The sequence below is a fragment of the Folsomia candida genome, unplaced genomic scaffold (genome assembly GCF_002217175.1).
Source record: "Folsomia candida strain VU population unplaced genomic scaffold, ASM221717v1 Fcan01_Sc004, whole genome shotgun sequence".
Lineage (NCBI taxonomy): Eukaryota > Metazoa > Arthropoda > Collembola > Entomobryomorpha > Isotomidae > Folsomia > Folsomia candida.
The window spans coordinates 11,196,448-11,213,239 of record NW_019091196.1 but is presented as its reverse complement, the minus strand read 5'-3'; the positions used below and the strand labels follow the sequence as shown (position 1 = coordinate 11,213,239).

General features: G+C 38.8%; 4 protein-coding genes across 5 annotated transcripts; 2 read left to right on the top strand and 2 right to left on the bottom strand.

Annotated features, from left to right (window-relative positions):
* Positions 1-2: 2 nt before the first annotated feature.
* LOC118435397 lies at positions 3-2,494 on the bottom strand. The gene is made up of 5 exons (XM_035851409.1): positions 2,072-2,494; positions 1,598-1,984; positions 1,454-1,515; positions 551-1,328; positions 3-422 (listed from the first exon to the last, which is right to left on the bottom strand). The coding sequence occupies exons 1-5, from the start codon at positions 2,201-2,203 to the stop codon at positions 3-5; spliced, it is 1,779 nt and encodes a 592-aa protein (XP_035707302.1). The 5' UTR covers positions 2,204-2,494.
* A 100-nt stretch (positions 2,495-2,594) lies between these two features.
* LOC118435346 lies at positions 2,595-5,392 on the top strand. Its single transcript, XM_035851311.1, has 2 exons — positions 2,595-4,879; positions 4,964-5,392. The coding sequence occupies exon 1, from the start codon at positions 3,217-3,219 to the stop codon at positions 4,747-4,749; it is 1,533 nt and encodes a 510-aa protein (XP_035707204.1). The 5' UTR covers positions 2,595-3,216; the 3' UTR covers positions 4,750-4,879; positions 4,964-5,392.
* Positions 5,393-7,441: 2,049 nt separating this feature from the next.
* Positions 7,442-9,254, top strand: LOC110848209. Of its 2 annotated transcripts, none has more exons than XM_035851312.1 (5): positions 7,442-8,017; positions 8,106-8,257; positions 8,331-8,595; positions 8,666-8,857; positions 8,935-9,254. In XM_035851312.1, exons 1-5 carry the CDS (start codon positions 7,951-7,953, stop codon positions 9,066-9,068), a joined length of 810 nt encoding a protein of 269 aa, XP_035707205.1. In that variant the 5' UTR covers positions 7,442-7,950; the 3' UTR covers positions 9,069-9,254. The 2 variants fall into 2 exon arrangements, with proteins under 2 accessions (XP_035707205.1, XP_021951058.1); XM_022095366.2 differs by having other exon boundaries at positions 7,445-8,032.
* A 136-nt stretch (positions 9,255-9,390) lies between these two features.
* On the bottom strand, positions 9,391-14,256 carry LOC110848208. The gene is made up of 4 exons (XM_022095364.2): positions 14,086-14,256; positions 11,421-11,858; positions 10,429-11,182; positions 9,391-10,204 (listed from the first exon to the last, which is right to left on the bottom strand). The coding sequence occupies exons 2-4, from the start codon at positions 11,707-11,709 to the stop codon at positions 9,901-9,903; spliced, it is 1,347 nt and encodes a 448-aa protein (XP_021951056.1). The 5' UTR covers positions 11,710-11,858; positions 14,086-14,256; the 3' UTR covers positions 9,391-9,900.
* Between the last annotated feature and the right edge of the window lie 2,536 nt (positions 14,257-16,792).

Genomic DNA, 16,792 nt, shown 5'->3' with positions numbered 1-16,792 from the left:
TTTTAGAATTCCGTCCTCTCCTTGTGTTGAAACCGTTTGGCAAGTTTATCATCAATTTCCTGTACTTTGGTCGAAGAGCAGAAACACTTTGCACTCTTCAGTCTCATTTTTTTGTCGACAATTTTCTTCTGATTTTTTCGATCGCATAGGACGGGTATTTCCTTGTACATACATTTCTCTCCTTGGGGACATTGAATCCATTCCGTGAGCGTCGTGTGGCACAAACTTCCTGACTTGAGGACACATCGGTCCAATCCAGAGTCGTAGGTGGATGGGATCTCTTCCAGCAAATATCCATCCGTTGGACAGAGACACTTTTGTTGCAGAAAGTCGCACCGCATCGATTTGTTTATGAGGTGACACACCCCATTCTTTGCACCGTTGCTGTTAATCATGGACTGGACATCCTTGTAGTAACGCGTCTTGAATAAATATGAAATTGAATTAAATATAACTAAATCATGTTATAATTCTACAATCAAGGTAATTAATAAAAAATGAACTTATCTACAACTTGTATTGATCTTAAAAGACTTGAAAAATTAAAAACCTTGAAATAAACATGTTCCAAATTTGCTCGGACATAATCATCAAGTTGAAAGTACGCCCTGTCCACGTCCCAAGAACAGTTGTCCCCGCGTGCCAGAACTTTCCAGTTGGAGATATCATGAACTTTTCGCACTAATTCGGCCATCTTCCTTTTGTCCTCTTGATGGAACTTGTGAAGATCTTTGCTTTGAAACCTCTTTTTGGCTTGATGCGGAGAACAGATGCATTTCTTTGAGATTTGTTCATACTGATCAAGGTCCTTCATATTTGACTCTGTGCAGAGGACCTTCGTGTCCAAAGACTTGATGTCAAATACACACTTTTCACCAGTTGGGCAAGGTATGTCACCGATATCACATTCACTCCCACTCCTGAGCTCGCATCGTCCACCTTGGTCAGAACTCTGGTAAGTTCCGCTATACTTACAAACACACGTTTTTGTCAAGTTGCTGCAAACGAGCACGACTTTGTTCTTGTTGCACACCATTTTTGATCCAGTTTTTAGCCCATCCTCCAAACTTGAGACGACACTGTTGTACTGGCCTTTGTTCATGTAAAAGTCATCGATAGAGTTGGACTCGACGACCTTCTCCAATATGGCGTAATTGCGTTCGTGGTCTACTTCACAAGATTCGCCGTAGTTTATGGGAGGGATTGCTTTGATAGAGTCGAGAAGTTGGTCAATTTTTAAATGTCGGCCTGCAACATTGAACTCGCAGGAGCAGGTATCCGAATTTTTCAAAAAATACTTGTCCAAATTCAATTGTGTGCATGACAAGCTGTAATAAAAATACGGCATGCCACGAATTATTTCAGATTGTAATTTACAATTGCTACTAGTAATGATGTACAAATTAACTACAAAGTGCACTACTTTATGCAATTCATATAAAAATGCACTCACTTTGCTTCTGGCTGATTTGCATCCTTTTTGACCAAGCAATTGGTGTTGTTCATACATTTTGTCTAAAGGAAAATAAGAAAGCATACATTTTTGTATTTATTTTAAGTAGGTTTTAAACCATTGCTTTTTTTAAACCCTACTTACCTCCCATTCAATTTTACAGTTGCTTCCTTCCTGGAAATAGCAGGCCGATAGATCATCGGTAACATTGACCTTGATATTATCTTTATTTGCGCCAGGATAATCCGTTCGGCAGGAACAAATTTTATCTTTGCAGGTCATTCCTTTCGTAATGGGACAGAAAAACTTCTTCTTCTTGTTAACAAGACTTGTCAAAGTTTTATAGTAAAAATTCATCGGTTTCCTGTTCTCAAACATTTCAAACTTATCGTAGTAACGGGAATCACCCTCCAAGATTTGTAATTCGTCAGTCAAATTTTTGTAAGCCTTGTACTCGTAGATACTGGTATCGCAAGCATCATTGTACTTGTGTCCAGCAACTTCATCCAATTCGTGCAGTAATGAATGGAGCTAAATGCGTACAAATTACCAAAAATAGTACAATTTTGCAATATTGCCGTTTGATACAAAATATTCTACAACTTTGATTTGTAGTACTTTTTGCTCTAATTCATCTGGAGTCTCCTTATGTGCCCACGGCTCATCTGGCTCTGGGGTTTTAGCACCAGCAATTAAATTGAAACACAGAAACATTAGGCACAAAATGACCATCACTTTTGGTAATGACATGATGATTTGATTACTTTCCGGATCGAAAAATCCAGAAAATTACTGGGAGGCACAAATTAAGAATTATAGACAGGTCTCAAATAAGTAATTATACCCGATTCTAAAGTGATACTTTTTGAAGTGTCAAAAGAATTGCGACTCGTTTATGATTGGTAATAAATATTCGTTTTGGTCTGAAATTAGAGAATACAATACCTACTTCAAGCAACTTTAAGATGGCATTAATCATTAATGCCATCTTGGTAGTTAATGGCAACACATTTGGGTGGAAATAACCCCCACTGGCCAACCACTTGACCGATCATGCCCATCTTCGAACTCATCCTTACTTTTTACCCGAAGATGAAGTATGCAAAATTTCAACTAGATAGCTTTTGTTTAAAGAGAGTTATCGTGCCTACAGACGGACGGACAGACAGACATCTTGATAAATCTATAAGGCCATCTTAAAAGGCCTAAAAATGTCTGCAAAAATCTATGGCATGGGAACGAAATGTTGAACAGTTAAAAAAATTTCAAACTCTGAGTGGAAAATGAGAATCGATAAAAAAATCTACAACGTCAAGATAAATCTGTCTCAATCCTAACTTTGCCTAGAATTGTTGAAGATATACAAAATCATGGATGTCGATGTTGGTACAGCAGGATTTGCACTACTGGAAAAGTGGACTGGAAAAAATGAGGCGTCGTTAAAACGGGAAATGATATGCCGCTTACCTGTACCCCGCGACGGTCAAGATGATCCCAACAACCGGTCACTCAATTCTTCTTTTTCCTCGGACCGTGATGACAAAATCGTGGCGCTTGACGGGAGTAGGAAAGAAAATGAACATCCACTTCTCAACTCCATCGTAGGCTATTCACACTTATGATGAGATGACGATATCAATTTTCATGATAATTCCCATTTTATTCAGGTGTTGGAGAAAGTGTTTTCCTACCTGATTGCCGATGCTTACCCAGAAAATGTAACGTCTGACTATGACCCCAAAACTCAACGCTCTCTCAACAACATGCGCTTCCTGCGACTAGTATGTAGCACTTGGAATGAGGAACTAATCCGCATCATTCCAACTCCGTACATTTGCCGAAGACCGGAAGATGTAAAGGATCTGTTACGATTGGCCGTCGTGTCTCCCGTCCCCTTCATTCGCCATCTCTCGCTCAAGTACTCCGAACTTTGGAAAACTCCGCAAACCCTGACTCTCCTCTGGAACATTCAAGATTGCCTCAAAACGCTGGAGATTGTCGCCACCGAGCTGGAATATTCTCCCTTCATGTTGCTCCCAAAATGCTGTCCCAGTCTGCAAAAGTTGAAAATATCGTGTACCGACGTCTACCCGGAGACTGACTGGGAGGAGGAACTGGAGCCCTTTTCTGACATTTGGGCCAACCCGTTTCCCAGCCTCCGAGAGGTGAAATTGCGTCACGGATCCCTCACCAAAGCCGCAGTTAAAATAATAATTGCGCTGTTGGAGAGGGCGAAGGGGGTGGATGTCTTAGAAATCCAAACCGACGCTGGATTCGGACGGGATAATGGGAGCACCGAGTTGGGCGAAGAGTTGATGCGTCGTCCAGACGTGTTTAGAAGATTGGACAGTTTTTATCTAGAAAATGAAGACTGTAATGGATTTATGGCCGGAGTTACCAGAATTCTTCATCCAGTAAGACCAGTGTTCTACGCTAATTTGCAGTCGTTCTCGCTAATCCAGAAATCTGGAGCTGTATTTCCGCCCATGTCTGTTTCTCAAATTGAGAAAACATTGTCAAAGCTGATTCAGGAGACTGCTCCAATTCTTAAGAATTTGACCATCGTCAACTCTTCAGAAACGGATTTAACTACTGGCACGACTGTTCCAAAACTCATTCTGCCTGCGGTCATGCCTTGCTTGGAGTTTCTCTGTCTCGGAAATGTGGGACTGGACATCACTTTTGGACCGTATACAAAGCAACCCCCAAAAATGTGGGGATTTCCTCAGATTTTTCCAAGTCTAAAGCACTTCGAATTTTGGATCCGGATCTTTAATGATATCTCCGAAGAGGACAAGGCGATCTTATTCCAAATGTTGTTTCCTCAGACAGATTCTCCACCATCCACAATTGATAGCGTCCAAGTGACAGAAAATCTTGTAAATTATCACACCTACACTAAACTCTTACCTGTCCACACCCACGTCCTGGATGCCCTGTCAAAGTTTAAAAACTTACGAAGTCTCATGCTTGAAATGGACGGCGAATTATTGCCCAGCGCTATCTCCTCATTGAAAGATTTGTGCATCGAGCACTTCACTCTCGTTTACTACGAGACGCCCAAAGGAATGCCAGGATTTGATGCAGCGGTCACCGGGATCAAATCTTCCATCTGTGAACAGCTAGCCGCTGACTGTGTAGACAATCAGGATTACGTGGATCCTGATGACTATCCAGAAATAAAAAAGAAGAATGCTTCGCTGGTTGATTGGAAATGTAGCCAGTCATTCCATACTTTAATTTATCTATGGCCGAAACATCAATTTCCTTCATTATTGTTGTGCTATTTAATCTGATTCAATTTCCTTAGGCCTGTCACGATTTAACGTATCATATCGTCACGGGGGCGTGTTTGATGCTATCTTCCTCGTTTACTGTCTCGTCCACATGGAAGATTTGAAACATTTGGAGTTGCGACATTTCGACGTGAGATCAGTTTTTACTTGATTAAATTTTATTGATTTTTATGACTAATTATTTAATAAATATTTCATATATCTTTCATTCCAGATCAGGGATAATCTGCTCATTCGCCTCATCAAGAAACTGAATTTGAAGACTTTGATCTTTGGAAACTGCAAAGTGACCAATCTCGATCCACATTTTCCCTTATTGAACCACAATTATGGGATTGAGGACGTCCTCGCCCAGTATGAAAAGAAAGAGACGAAGGTCAGCTTTGTGGGTTACGAGGGTGCGTCAGACTCCGATGCAGTTCCATACTACGCCAAGCTCCTCAACCACTTTGACTACGATTATCAGAGCCTATCGGACTAGGAAATTATATCTTCGGAATATTTATTATTTTAATACAAACTGTTTGTCATAACTTGTCCCTTTTGAAACGATTTTATGCTGGCTTTGTGTGCGAAGGAATATTTTTAAACAGAAAATCAATATTGTTAGTATTGACTAATAGTAAATAAATTGTTGATTTAACGGCATCACGTACTTATATATCTTGTTAATACTGGATAAGTCATGCATCGGTGGTAGGGTGGAGTGGAATATATGTACCTACATATATATTTATACATGCATATTGTAGATATTCATGGGTTGGCCTTAACCTTTTCCAATCCAATCGAACTATAATCGAATCCCTTTATCAAGAATTTTTATCAGACAAGATATTTTTTGGCGATGATTCGTCACTGTTAAGAAATTGGCTTTTTATGTATGTACATACAAGACTTTCCTTGAATTATTTATTGATTGTATGCAATTCGCCAAACCCAAGCCATGCAAATTGCTCTTTGATTTTTGCATAACAAAATGTTGAAAAACATCTCAGCATCTTCAATACATCGATAAGATTAAAATACAAATGCAGCTTTGAACTGAGGAGGAGAGTCAGCGTGACTTAATTTAATGTTATGCATACATACAACCGGGTGGTGCGTACGGCATCTCACGGGTTAAGCAGAGTGGCGGAAAGGGGCTGCCCACAAGGTGGCGTACTTTCTCCCCTGCTCTGGAACCTAGTGGTGGATGAGGTACTCAAGAAATTGAGGAACTCTTTACCACAGGTGTACTCAAACGGCTATGCCGATGATATAAGTACTTTGAGTCTTGGACTGGATTTGGGGACAGTGGTACAGGATGCTCAGCGGAGTATCAATATAGTGAATAGGTGGAGTCAGCAAGTAGACCTCGGCGTGGAGGGCGACAAGGTGGCTGCCATTCTACTCACGAGCAAGCGGGTAGGGGGCGAAGCTTTACTTAGTATTGCTGGGAAACCTATTCCGTTTACCAAATCTGCAAAATATCTTGGGGTCACAATTGACAACAAGCTATCTTGGAAACCACATTGTACGGACAGGGCTACGAAGGGTATGATGGCCCTGGCTGTCTGTAAAAGGGCGATTGGACCCACTTGGGGACTTCTACAGTGATGTGGATGTATAAAACCATTGTCCGACCGACAATGGAGTATGGAGCAGTGGTGTGGTGTAGTGCTTCGAAAGTCAAATGCCATATGAAACTCCTGGATAGGGTACAGAGGGTGGCAATGCTGTCGACCTCTGGAACCATGAGGAGTACTCCCTCTGCGAGTTTGGAGTGTCTATTCGGGCTTGAACCGATGGACATTCGGATTCAAAGAGTTGCACTTTCAACAATGTATCGTTTGCAAGTGTACAACCAATGGTTGGGGTGGTATGGGAGGGGATTCAAAGGGCCTATGTCACACATGGACCTTTGCAATAACCTCTCTAGTAAAGTAACCGTTTGCGGGCCTGGGAAATCGGACCGTAAAAAGGCCTGTAGAGAGTGGGCTGAACAAGCACACAAATCTAGGTGGCAGGACACTCATCTGTGTAAGCAGACCAAACTCTTTCTTAAGGAGCCATACCAGGCAAACTTAGGGAACATTGTAAAATTAAACCGAAATTCACTGCGCCAACTGGTTCAGGTAATAACGGGGCATAATACTTTGAACTCACATCTGTATAATTTGAACCTGGTGTCGTCCCCTGGCTGCTTATGTGGACAGGGGAAGGAAACAGGGTATCACTTTATCACAGAGTGTGATTGTTTTGCGATGACCAGACTGGTAGTACTCGAAGGGATTTATCTGACCTCCGAGGAATTACTTGAAATGCCGTTTGCCAGGTTAGCAAGGTTTATTGCTAAGTCTGGAAGATTTTTAAACGATCGCGGATGGCAGAATTCGCAATATTAAACGCAAGTGTTCTTAGGGGAGTCGGCAATTAGCCTTAAATGCGCTACCGCCGCTGGCCTGGCTGTCTCTATTAATGAGTAGTCTGGTCACCCCACATAGTACATACATATGCATACATACATCTGTGATATGCACATATATATTTTGTTTAATATGTACCTAACCTCAAAGAAGAGAAGGAACCTTCTTAAAACCGGTGAAAACTAAATACATGAATTATGTAAGTCAACATGTAAATGTAGATGCACATTTGGTTTAGAGACTCTTCTGGGTCGATGATACATACTTACACACAAAATCTTCTTCTGGAAAGATACACACAATAAAATACATGGGAAGTTGTGAACAACAAGTCGTATAATATATTTCTTTAAGGAAAACACGCAATCTAGAACCACATCAGACTCTGATGATCAGAGTATTGTAGTCGTATCCACCGTCGTATCCACCGTCGTATCCACCAATCCAACTAAACAACAACTTGGTTAAAACTTTGGTCTGGTTGTTTTAGTAATAGTGGAATAACAATCTGATTAGATTAAAAAGTCCATCCGGGAATTAAAAGGTCGAAAGAGTGTCAACTTGGGTTAGTCATCTTCATTATGCTCTTGCCAGAAACAATTCACAAAAATTTTGATCCATTCTAAATTATTCTGTTCACTGGATAAAACAGACTAAAATATAAGACTATTGGTTAAAGTTAACAAGTGATATTTATTGTCATTTCAAAGTTCTGTTCTGTTCTGTTGAAAAAAAATTAAAAAGTTTAGTAGAAGTGATTAGTTTAAAAAAATACAGGTCAAACTGCCGAAAAATGAGTTTTTCTGGAGTAGTGATTTTTAAGAAACTGACCTTGATTGTTATTCTACTTGTTGAATTAGGTAGCGTTTTTGTGGGTAATAAAAATCATCAAAAACACATTACAGTTTAATAAAATGCATTATTTTTACTCCATTAATTTTTTTCCAGTGGTTGACAGTGCTCAATTTAGAGAGTCTCGATTCACCTCCGGTCGAGACGAAGTTTTTTGGAGTCTTACCGATGCGAACAAGACGAAAACTTGTATCTTACTTTCGGGCGTTTTTGAAATTGAGATTCCTTATTACACCGACTATTTCATGGTTCGAAAACACTAATTTTCATGATAATAATACAAAGGCATACTAATTAATGATAATTATTAAATAAATGCAGAAATCCATCGCAGTGATTCGTATTCCCAGGATTGCGTCCGTCACTGGATTTTGTGATACAAATGAAAACCCAAATTTGGAATCTTTGTCTTTCGAGTGGTCTCCAGATCCGCGACAACCGGAAGTGAAACATTCAGTTACGCTCACCTTTAAGAGATATTCCCACTTGAAGGAACCCTCATTTCTCGAACCGTACTACGCGTTGACCACTATTCATGGGAGGATACAAACCAATGAGGTTGATTTTCATGACCCATTTGACCCCGGTGCGTACGAAATAATGAATAATTAAATCATCAATTAGTGAAGGATTCAATTGTTTAACTGATAATTTAGAACACATTTACAATCTGACGGCTTCCGACGTGGGAGCTATTTTAAGCGCCCCTGAAAAGTTATCCTTTGTCTGCAAGTCCATCCAAGTGATCAAGTTCAATGATGGGAGAAACAGTTTCGCCATGTCCGAGGTCCATGCGGAAGCTTTTCATGACAAGATTGCTCTCGGAGATGGCAAAGATTTTGGACCGAGTATGCAAAAATTTTGCACAACGAATCAACGAATAATCAAAACATGACTAACAAAGAATTGGTTTTCTGAATTGCAGAATCATTTTGTGCAAAGGATGGTGTAGAAGTTCTTTTGATGGTATTCACCTACGTAATAATTTTAGCATTATTCGGCTTAGCCGTCTACTACGTTGTGGATAAGAGAAGAAAGCGGGCGTACGTCTATTTGTAGGAATTTCACATTTATTTTTTATACGATTGTGACGATTATGCGCGTAATTATTATCCTATTTATTACTACATGAATCGTTTAAATTTGCAAATGAATAAGTCTTCTTATATCTGTTTGATGACTGAGCTTCAAAATGAGAGAAATAATAAATAATGGTCTCAATAAAAACAAATAATTTTGTGGGCAGATGCCCAATTTTTTGAAGATTTTTTATTTAATTCAAACCAAGGTCAAATAATTTAGATACATGTGATTTCAAATTGCATAGGTTTAATAACAAAGTAAGAAAATATATAAAGGACAATGCAATATTGCAGTGGGTATAATTTTGAAAAAGAATTATAATTTTGAAAGTACTGAGGATTATTAGTATGATAATTAATTAAGGAAACTACCAAAGTTATACATAATGGTTTCTGATTGTATATAGTCAATTTGAAAATGAAAACCAGGCAAATTCAATTAGTTACGAGTAAAGTAACCTCGCACAAAAAAGAGAATCCGTGTAAGAAAACACTTCATAAAATTGTGGAGATTGTACTTTCTCGTTGACAGACAATAAAAATGTCATTTTAAGTAATGAGCTGACAAAGTTGATAAGTTTTCAAACAAATTGGATTTGCCTGGGTGTCTGTTGAACTTCAATCAGTGTTACCTAATTCACCTTCACCTCTCTTAACTGAAATAATTACTAACAAAACATCTTATTCTAGTAAGTAATAGTACTTTCCTATATATGTATTTCTCAATTTTCAGCTACAATTTTTCCAACTACTCATTTCCAAATCAATTCAATTAAACACCTAATAACTTCACTCGCTACTGAAATTAATTACCTTCGTCGATTTCGTATAATGATCTTGTTGTTCGCAGCGGCTGGTTTCCTCGATTGAATAACGTCTCGAAGGAGTTGCTTCACCATCAGGATTTCCCGTTGTAAATCATCCTTCTTCTTCTCGAGATTATCGTGCTCCTGTTGTAATTCGGCCTCACTTTCCAAGATTACGCTGAATTCCAACTTTTTCTTCTGACGATACCGAGTTGCAGCGGTCTTGTTCTGCTCCTTCTTGCGAATAACTTTGTCCTTCACGTAGGCTGAAGATCCTTTCGCAACCTTCTTGGTTGGTTTTCGACCCCTATCATTTACGTAGGAGAAAGAAAAATTTGAATTAGATTTGGTGATGCTAGTTACAAATAATCAATAACTGGGTTAACTGATTCTATTTTAAGACTAATTATATGTCAGTATCCTTTTGGCAAAATTTCATGGTCGGTCATCGTTGGATTGTGATTCATCATGATAAGTTTGGAAGGAAATGCATTGAAAAGACGTGTAATAAATGTAAACGAAAAATCATACCTGCGTTCTGGTTTCTTCTCTACAACAGGTCGTGCTCTCGGTGGGCTTGGCAGGGGGTGGTATGAATCTTCGCTCGACATTGACGAGTCGTCATCATCCTCCACATCGCTACGTGAAATATCCGGCAAGTAGGTTTCGGCAGTGGCAACGTCTCCGAGAAGTAGTGCATCCAAGATCTTTTGTGCAGCTTCTGAATGTTGATCAACAACCGTTGTTGTCAGCATTGGCCCAAAGTTGGAGTTGGAGTGGACAGAATAAGCTGGACTTCCTTGGTTGCTGATTTCGTAGAGTTCAGACTCCTCAATGATGTCGGAATCATTGTCGCTCATATCTTGGACGTAGACGTTATCGATGTCCTCCATATCCATATTGTTATTCAAAAGATCCGATTGTGTAATGCCTGTCAAATCCAGCTCCACGGGAACCAGGGCTTCGCCATCGATGATGGTGGTGGGAATACCCGCAATTTGTAGGACATGGCTGAGAGCTTCCGTGTTATCGCTATCCTTCGGCAGAGAATCTAGAATCGCTTGAAACTCGGCAGTCAAAGATGAAATGTCAGCAGAAGACTCGCTGACTTGTCCGTTCAAAATGTGGACTGGTTGGGGCAAGAGCTGGATGTTGACGGCGTTGGAAATTGCTGGGAGATTGGCAGACGAACGCTTGAGCGATGATGGAGGAGTGTATTCAATTTCTGCTAGTTCCTCGAACAAGTTCAAGTTGACAGATTCCTCATTCCAGTTCAGTCCAAAATCTATAATAGGAAAAAACATACATTAATAAATTATTCCTAAAATCCTAACTGATCGTGAATTCACTCGCCAGCCGTAGTTGTTAATTAGAAAGAAAATATAATAATTCGAGTTTCAGTATCCTTTTGGCAAAATATCTCACGGGGTATCGTCGTTGGATTGTATCATCATTTTTAATAATATTAATCATGATTTCAGCTTGCTAATAAGATATCATAAAACCACAAGGTAAATACGTACCGTTAAATTCCATCTTGACCGACGCATTTTCTTCGAGGTCATTCAAAATGGTGGAGGCCAATTGGGCTCGGATGGATGACGATTTCGAACCCTGGTGTAGGGTCGTTGCGCCGACCTTTCCCCCAGCATGGAGATAATCGGCCTTGTTGTTCTGGATGCTGCTGCTGCGTCCATTATACAAAGAGGGCGATGGTGGTGGGGAGGTGGATGGTGAATCAGGGGGACTGAGGTTGGGTTCAGCAGACGAGAAGTTCTCGAACTGCCATGAGACCAGGCTGCTGGACTCCATGGCGAATGGATTTCGAGTTGAATTGCTGGCTATTTTCGATTTCAGATAAATCGGACCGTAAAAAGTTTTCGATTCGTATAGAAACGATGGAGAGTGGTACGCTTGCTTCGCTCAGGGGAGCGTTGTTTTGGTTGGAAAAAGTTAAAGACCTGAAAAAAGTGAAAGCATAAAAGTAAGTAAGCAATCGTGCTTTCTCTATGATAGTGGATAGGTAAGCATGTGCTTGGTGCATAATAATATAAATCTTGCCTCATGTTTGTTTAATTCGGAATTTGAAAAATAATTTTAGATTTCGGTCGTGACTTTGAAACTTTGAAATGACATTGAATTAAGTATGACGTCGTCATTCATTTATCTAAAAATTGGATGGACTTTCCATTAAGCGTCACTCACGTCCTCTCACCTAGTGTTCTCAATGGTCCGGTTCGGTCCGGTCCAGTGCAGGATCAGGACCGGACCGAAGACCGATAAGCTTGGACCGAAACCGGACCGATATTTTTTGACAGGACCGGGACCGGACCGAGTCTTATCGGTCGGTCCCGGTCGGACCGATAAGATTTCGCTTTCAATATTAGACAAACCTTACGGATTTTACAAGTTACTTCCGAACACGTTAGTTGCTTCACAGAAAAATTTAAGTTTACATTTAATTTTCAAAATTTATTTTAACGTCGTAAAATTCGAAGTTCTTATTAGAATTTTATTTTTTTGATAGATTTAAAGATAGTGACAAGTTTTCACAAGTACAGATTATGAGGGTCACCAAATTTTCAGTAGTGTGCCATTACTAGTGTCTCACCTACTGTCTTTTATCTGATTGAGTAAAAGAAATTTTGTTATTCCCTGCGGCGCAATATAAAATTTAGTGACCCACATGAACTTTTTGAACCTGACCATTGAATAAATACTCTTTACGTTAAACGATGACTAAAAATGGGACAAATTTTAAAACGATTTGTGAAAAATTTGGAAATTTACAGAGATTAATCTCAGAATGAATCGCACGCTAAGTTAAATCTAAGCTTACATCTGTTACAAATATTGGTTGGCGAATCTACCATAAATTTTGGTAAATAAATAACAATTATCCCCAACCTTGCAAAAAAAATTAGATAGATGAAAGTGGTCGGCATGTGTGCGACCGACAAGAGTGAAAGCAAGTAAACAACGTCATAAACTGTAGCAAACGCAATGTAGCAGTAGGGTGAAACATTTGAGAAAGGGCAAGCTGGCTTGGCTTATTTCATACTTATTTCTGTTAATTTTAACGTTTCAAAGATGAAGTACACACATTTGCGTACTGCATAAAACTAAAAAAAAATTCTAAAAAATCTGAGTATTTGTTTGGCAATTTTGTGGCAAATTAGATGGTTAATAGTCGATTGTTTAAAATCATCCCAAATTATGGAATTTTCTCTATACCGGTACTTGGAAACTGGTTGAAATAAACATACCGTCTTTTGTAGGAAATCATGAAGATTTTCATTGGTTGCTATTCGGTGTAATTAAAAAATCAACATCGTACCCAAGGAAATTTTACACAAAAATCATTGATACGAAAGAGGTTAATAAGCTAATTCAAAAGCCAGATATAATAGATATATGTGGTCATAAAATTAAAGCGCTATGTTGTAGCCGTTTCACATTTTCTCCAAAAGTTATCGTCCGAAGGTTATCGGTCCGGTCCGAGACCGGACCGAAATTTTTTATCGGTCCTGGTCCGGTCTAAGCCCAGGACCAGGACCGGACCGAACCGGAGTTATCGGTCCGGTCCGGTCCGTGGACCGGACCATTGAGAACACTACTCTCACCACTTGAAATAAAGACTCTTTAATAAAGACTCTTTATCAATATCATATTTTAATTGAATTGACCAATTGAAATGAGCTCGACTAACAAATAGGTAACGCCACATTAATTATCTTGTCACTTGTTAACATCAGATTTATTCCCAGATTGAAGATAAGAACCTGAGTGCCCTCAGAATTACAGGGTCATTATATTTTAGCAATTTTTGAAACATTGCAATGTTTTTAAAAAATGCACCTATCTACTACAATATAGATTTTCCGACAAAATTCAATTAACAAAATTAATTAAAGCTCAATATATAAGCCTATGAAACCAAAGAATCCCGTTATCTGTTCTAATTAATTTCATCCTCCTCTTTCTTTCTCTTGACTAATTTATGTACAATTACTAATTTATCGGATTATCCCCACCAAAATATTATTGTTTACATAAAACATTCTCTTGATCGATCAACATCAATATCATTGTTCCAAGGACAAAAGGTGGGAGACCTTTCTCCTCGCACAACGGAATTTACGTTAAGCTGCAAACTTTCTATCCTACTAAAAGGAAATGAGTACTTACTCCATGATGATAAGGTTGTACTGGGCACCGAAGTGCAGTGGGCTTGAGTGCTGGACACTAGTAACCCATCGCGGACAAGTAAAAGTTCCTTAGAACATTGTTCCAAACGTTTGGAAACTGTGAGAAAATGTGGACTTCTGTAATGGCTGCTGTGGAGAGAATGAGAGAAATTGGGCAGGAGGCATGGGATATGGGATGATGCAACGTTTTCATGGCGCCGTAGTCAACCTTTATCTTTAGAAAGTAGTTAATACAAAATGGATCATGGTTATTTTATATTTCTCAAATTTGATGAAAATAAAATTTCATATTTTTTTAGAAATTAATTTTTTCGAATTTTGCAACATGCATACGCCACTGACAATTATTTCGTTTACCAAGAAATAAGCAAGCAAGCAAGCTGTAAATGATTTTCTTTATGGCGTTTAAATAAGTAAAGGGTTGGTTAAATAGGGTGGTGGTGGGACGGGTTTGCTGGTAAAATACATAGGCAAAAGAAATATACGGAATATGTATATATACGGAATATGCATCAATAATATTCACATATCACATCACTTTGAGGTTGTATGCACTTGATTTGATGATTGAGTAGTAAGGCAAGTACAGCTTTAAAGTAGTGGAATTGATGGATGTATAGTAATTTTAATTATGACGTCAATGGCTGAATGTTGCCGATGGTAAAAAGTGTCATGAGTGATGCTGGCGTATATTATCTCCCGACCACAAAGAACACTTGAATCACACACAATTGTTGACTGTGTACTTTTTTTAGTCCGTGTTAAACATCAGAGTCATTGCTTGACATTAAAATGCCTTTGAGAATAATTTGCACGCCAGCAGAATAGCAAAATAGTCAGTGGTTTGTCTATCTAATTAAATTACTTTGACTCATAAGCATATTTTCTTGTGGTTAAGAATTTCGTAACTTCTTTTCATGTTTTCTTTTTAATTACGGGAAACATATTTCAAATTTTTGGGTTATCTGCTTCTATTACGCATTACGGTACAGCATATACATATGCTACACATTTACTGCATTTCGGGTGAAAAATTTGCTTGAAAATCGGGATGAAAGTCTCATGATTTCTCAAAGACACGGGATGTTTTGTTTGGGGTCTGGTCACATGCTGCATGAGTCACGAGCTTTTCGCCAGTTTCCTTTCTCGGCCAAAATACACGTGCAATAACCTTCAATCGGGCAATGGTGTTTTTGCGAAATGCCAACTTCGCTAAGATCCGTTTAGAGAATATGTTCAAGTGCTCTTGTGTAAAATTCTCACTTTATGCGAAGAAAGTTGCCATATTTCTGTCCTTTAGAGATACACACTGATTGCTCATGATGATAAAAGTGACAGTGACAGTCCTCATTTTATTAATCTCATTGGCTAAATTTCTGCACATTAACTCTTTCCTCCTCCATTAATTGATGAATAGGACAATGACTTACTTCATCATGCATTAAAATTAGTTTTTAGGCCTTTTAATTAGGCCTTTTAAGATGGCCTTATAGATTTACCAAGATGTCTGTCCGTCCGTCTGTGCGTCCGTCTGTGCGCACGATAACTCTCTTTAAACAAAAGCTATCGACTTGAAATTTTGCACACTTCATCTTCGGGTCAAAAGTAAGGATGAGTTCGGAGATGGGCATGATCGGTCAAGTAATTGGCCGGTGGGGGTCATTTCCATCCAAATGCGTTGCCCTTAACTACCAAGAACCTTTAGAGCAGGTTAAATTATTTAAGTGTAAGTAAAATATTTGTAGCTTGAGAAATATCTATAGTAATAATTTTAAGTAAATTTAGTATGAAGATTGCGACTGACCTCAAAGCGTTTAAATTGGAATGGAGTTTCAGAAATTTTAAACCTGGGAGACCCGATAGGGTGACCCGACGGATTTCTAAAATTTGTAGTAGGTAGTTGAAATTTGGAACAAAGGTTGCTAGTGGATTGTAACAGAAAAAACTGAATTTAGGTTGGAACAATTTTAATCTTGATGGACCCTATGGGGTGACCTATTCTGATTTTTCAAAATCGTCATATCGAAGTGAAATTTGGGAGAGAGGTTGCAAATGGGTCTTAATGGAACAATATGAAATGAAATTGGTAAAATTTATATCTGATGCGGTTATCCATATCTATTTTTAGAAATTGCGTTAAAAACATGAAATCCGGCACGGTAATACTTACAATTAGTGGCTTCTCATCAAAGAATTTGAAATTAAAAGTTAGCTAACAAGGGATACTTTCGAGGTGATAGTCGTGTCCAGGGTACCACTCATTGGTCTAAATGTTTTTTGATCGAGTGTTTCTCACGGGTTCGGGTTCTTACTTCGGGTTTCGGGTTCGGATCGGGTTTGGGTCCTGCTTCGGATACGAAATTTTTGAACCCGAAACTTTCGGGTTCGGGTTCGGGTCCGAGAAATGTGATCCCAAAATTTCGGGTTCGGGTCGGGTTCGGGTTCCGACTAAGAACCCGAAACCCGAACCAACAAGAACTTTTTGCCACAACGAACACGAAAACATTAAAAAAGAAAATAAAGTGTTAACCAAACTTGCTACGACGGTTATGCTGCAGTAATTCATTAAATAATTCAAATTTTTAATTGTCGTAACTTCTTTTCACAAGTGTCTTCAATTAGTGTTATGGTTTGAATATTAAAATAAAATATATTTTTTATCAAAAATTTGCAAAATATTTAGCTTG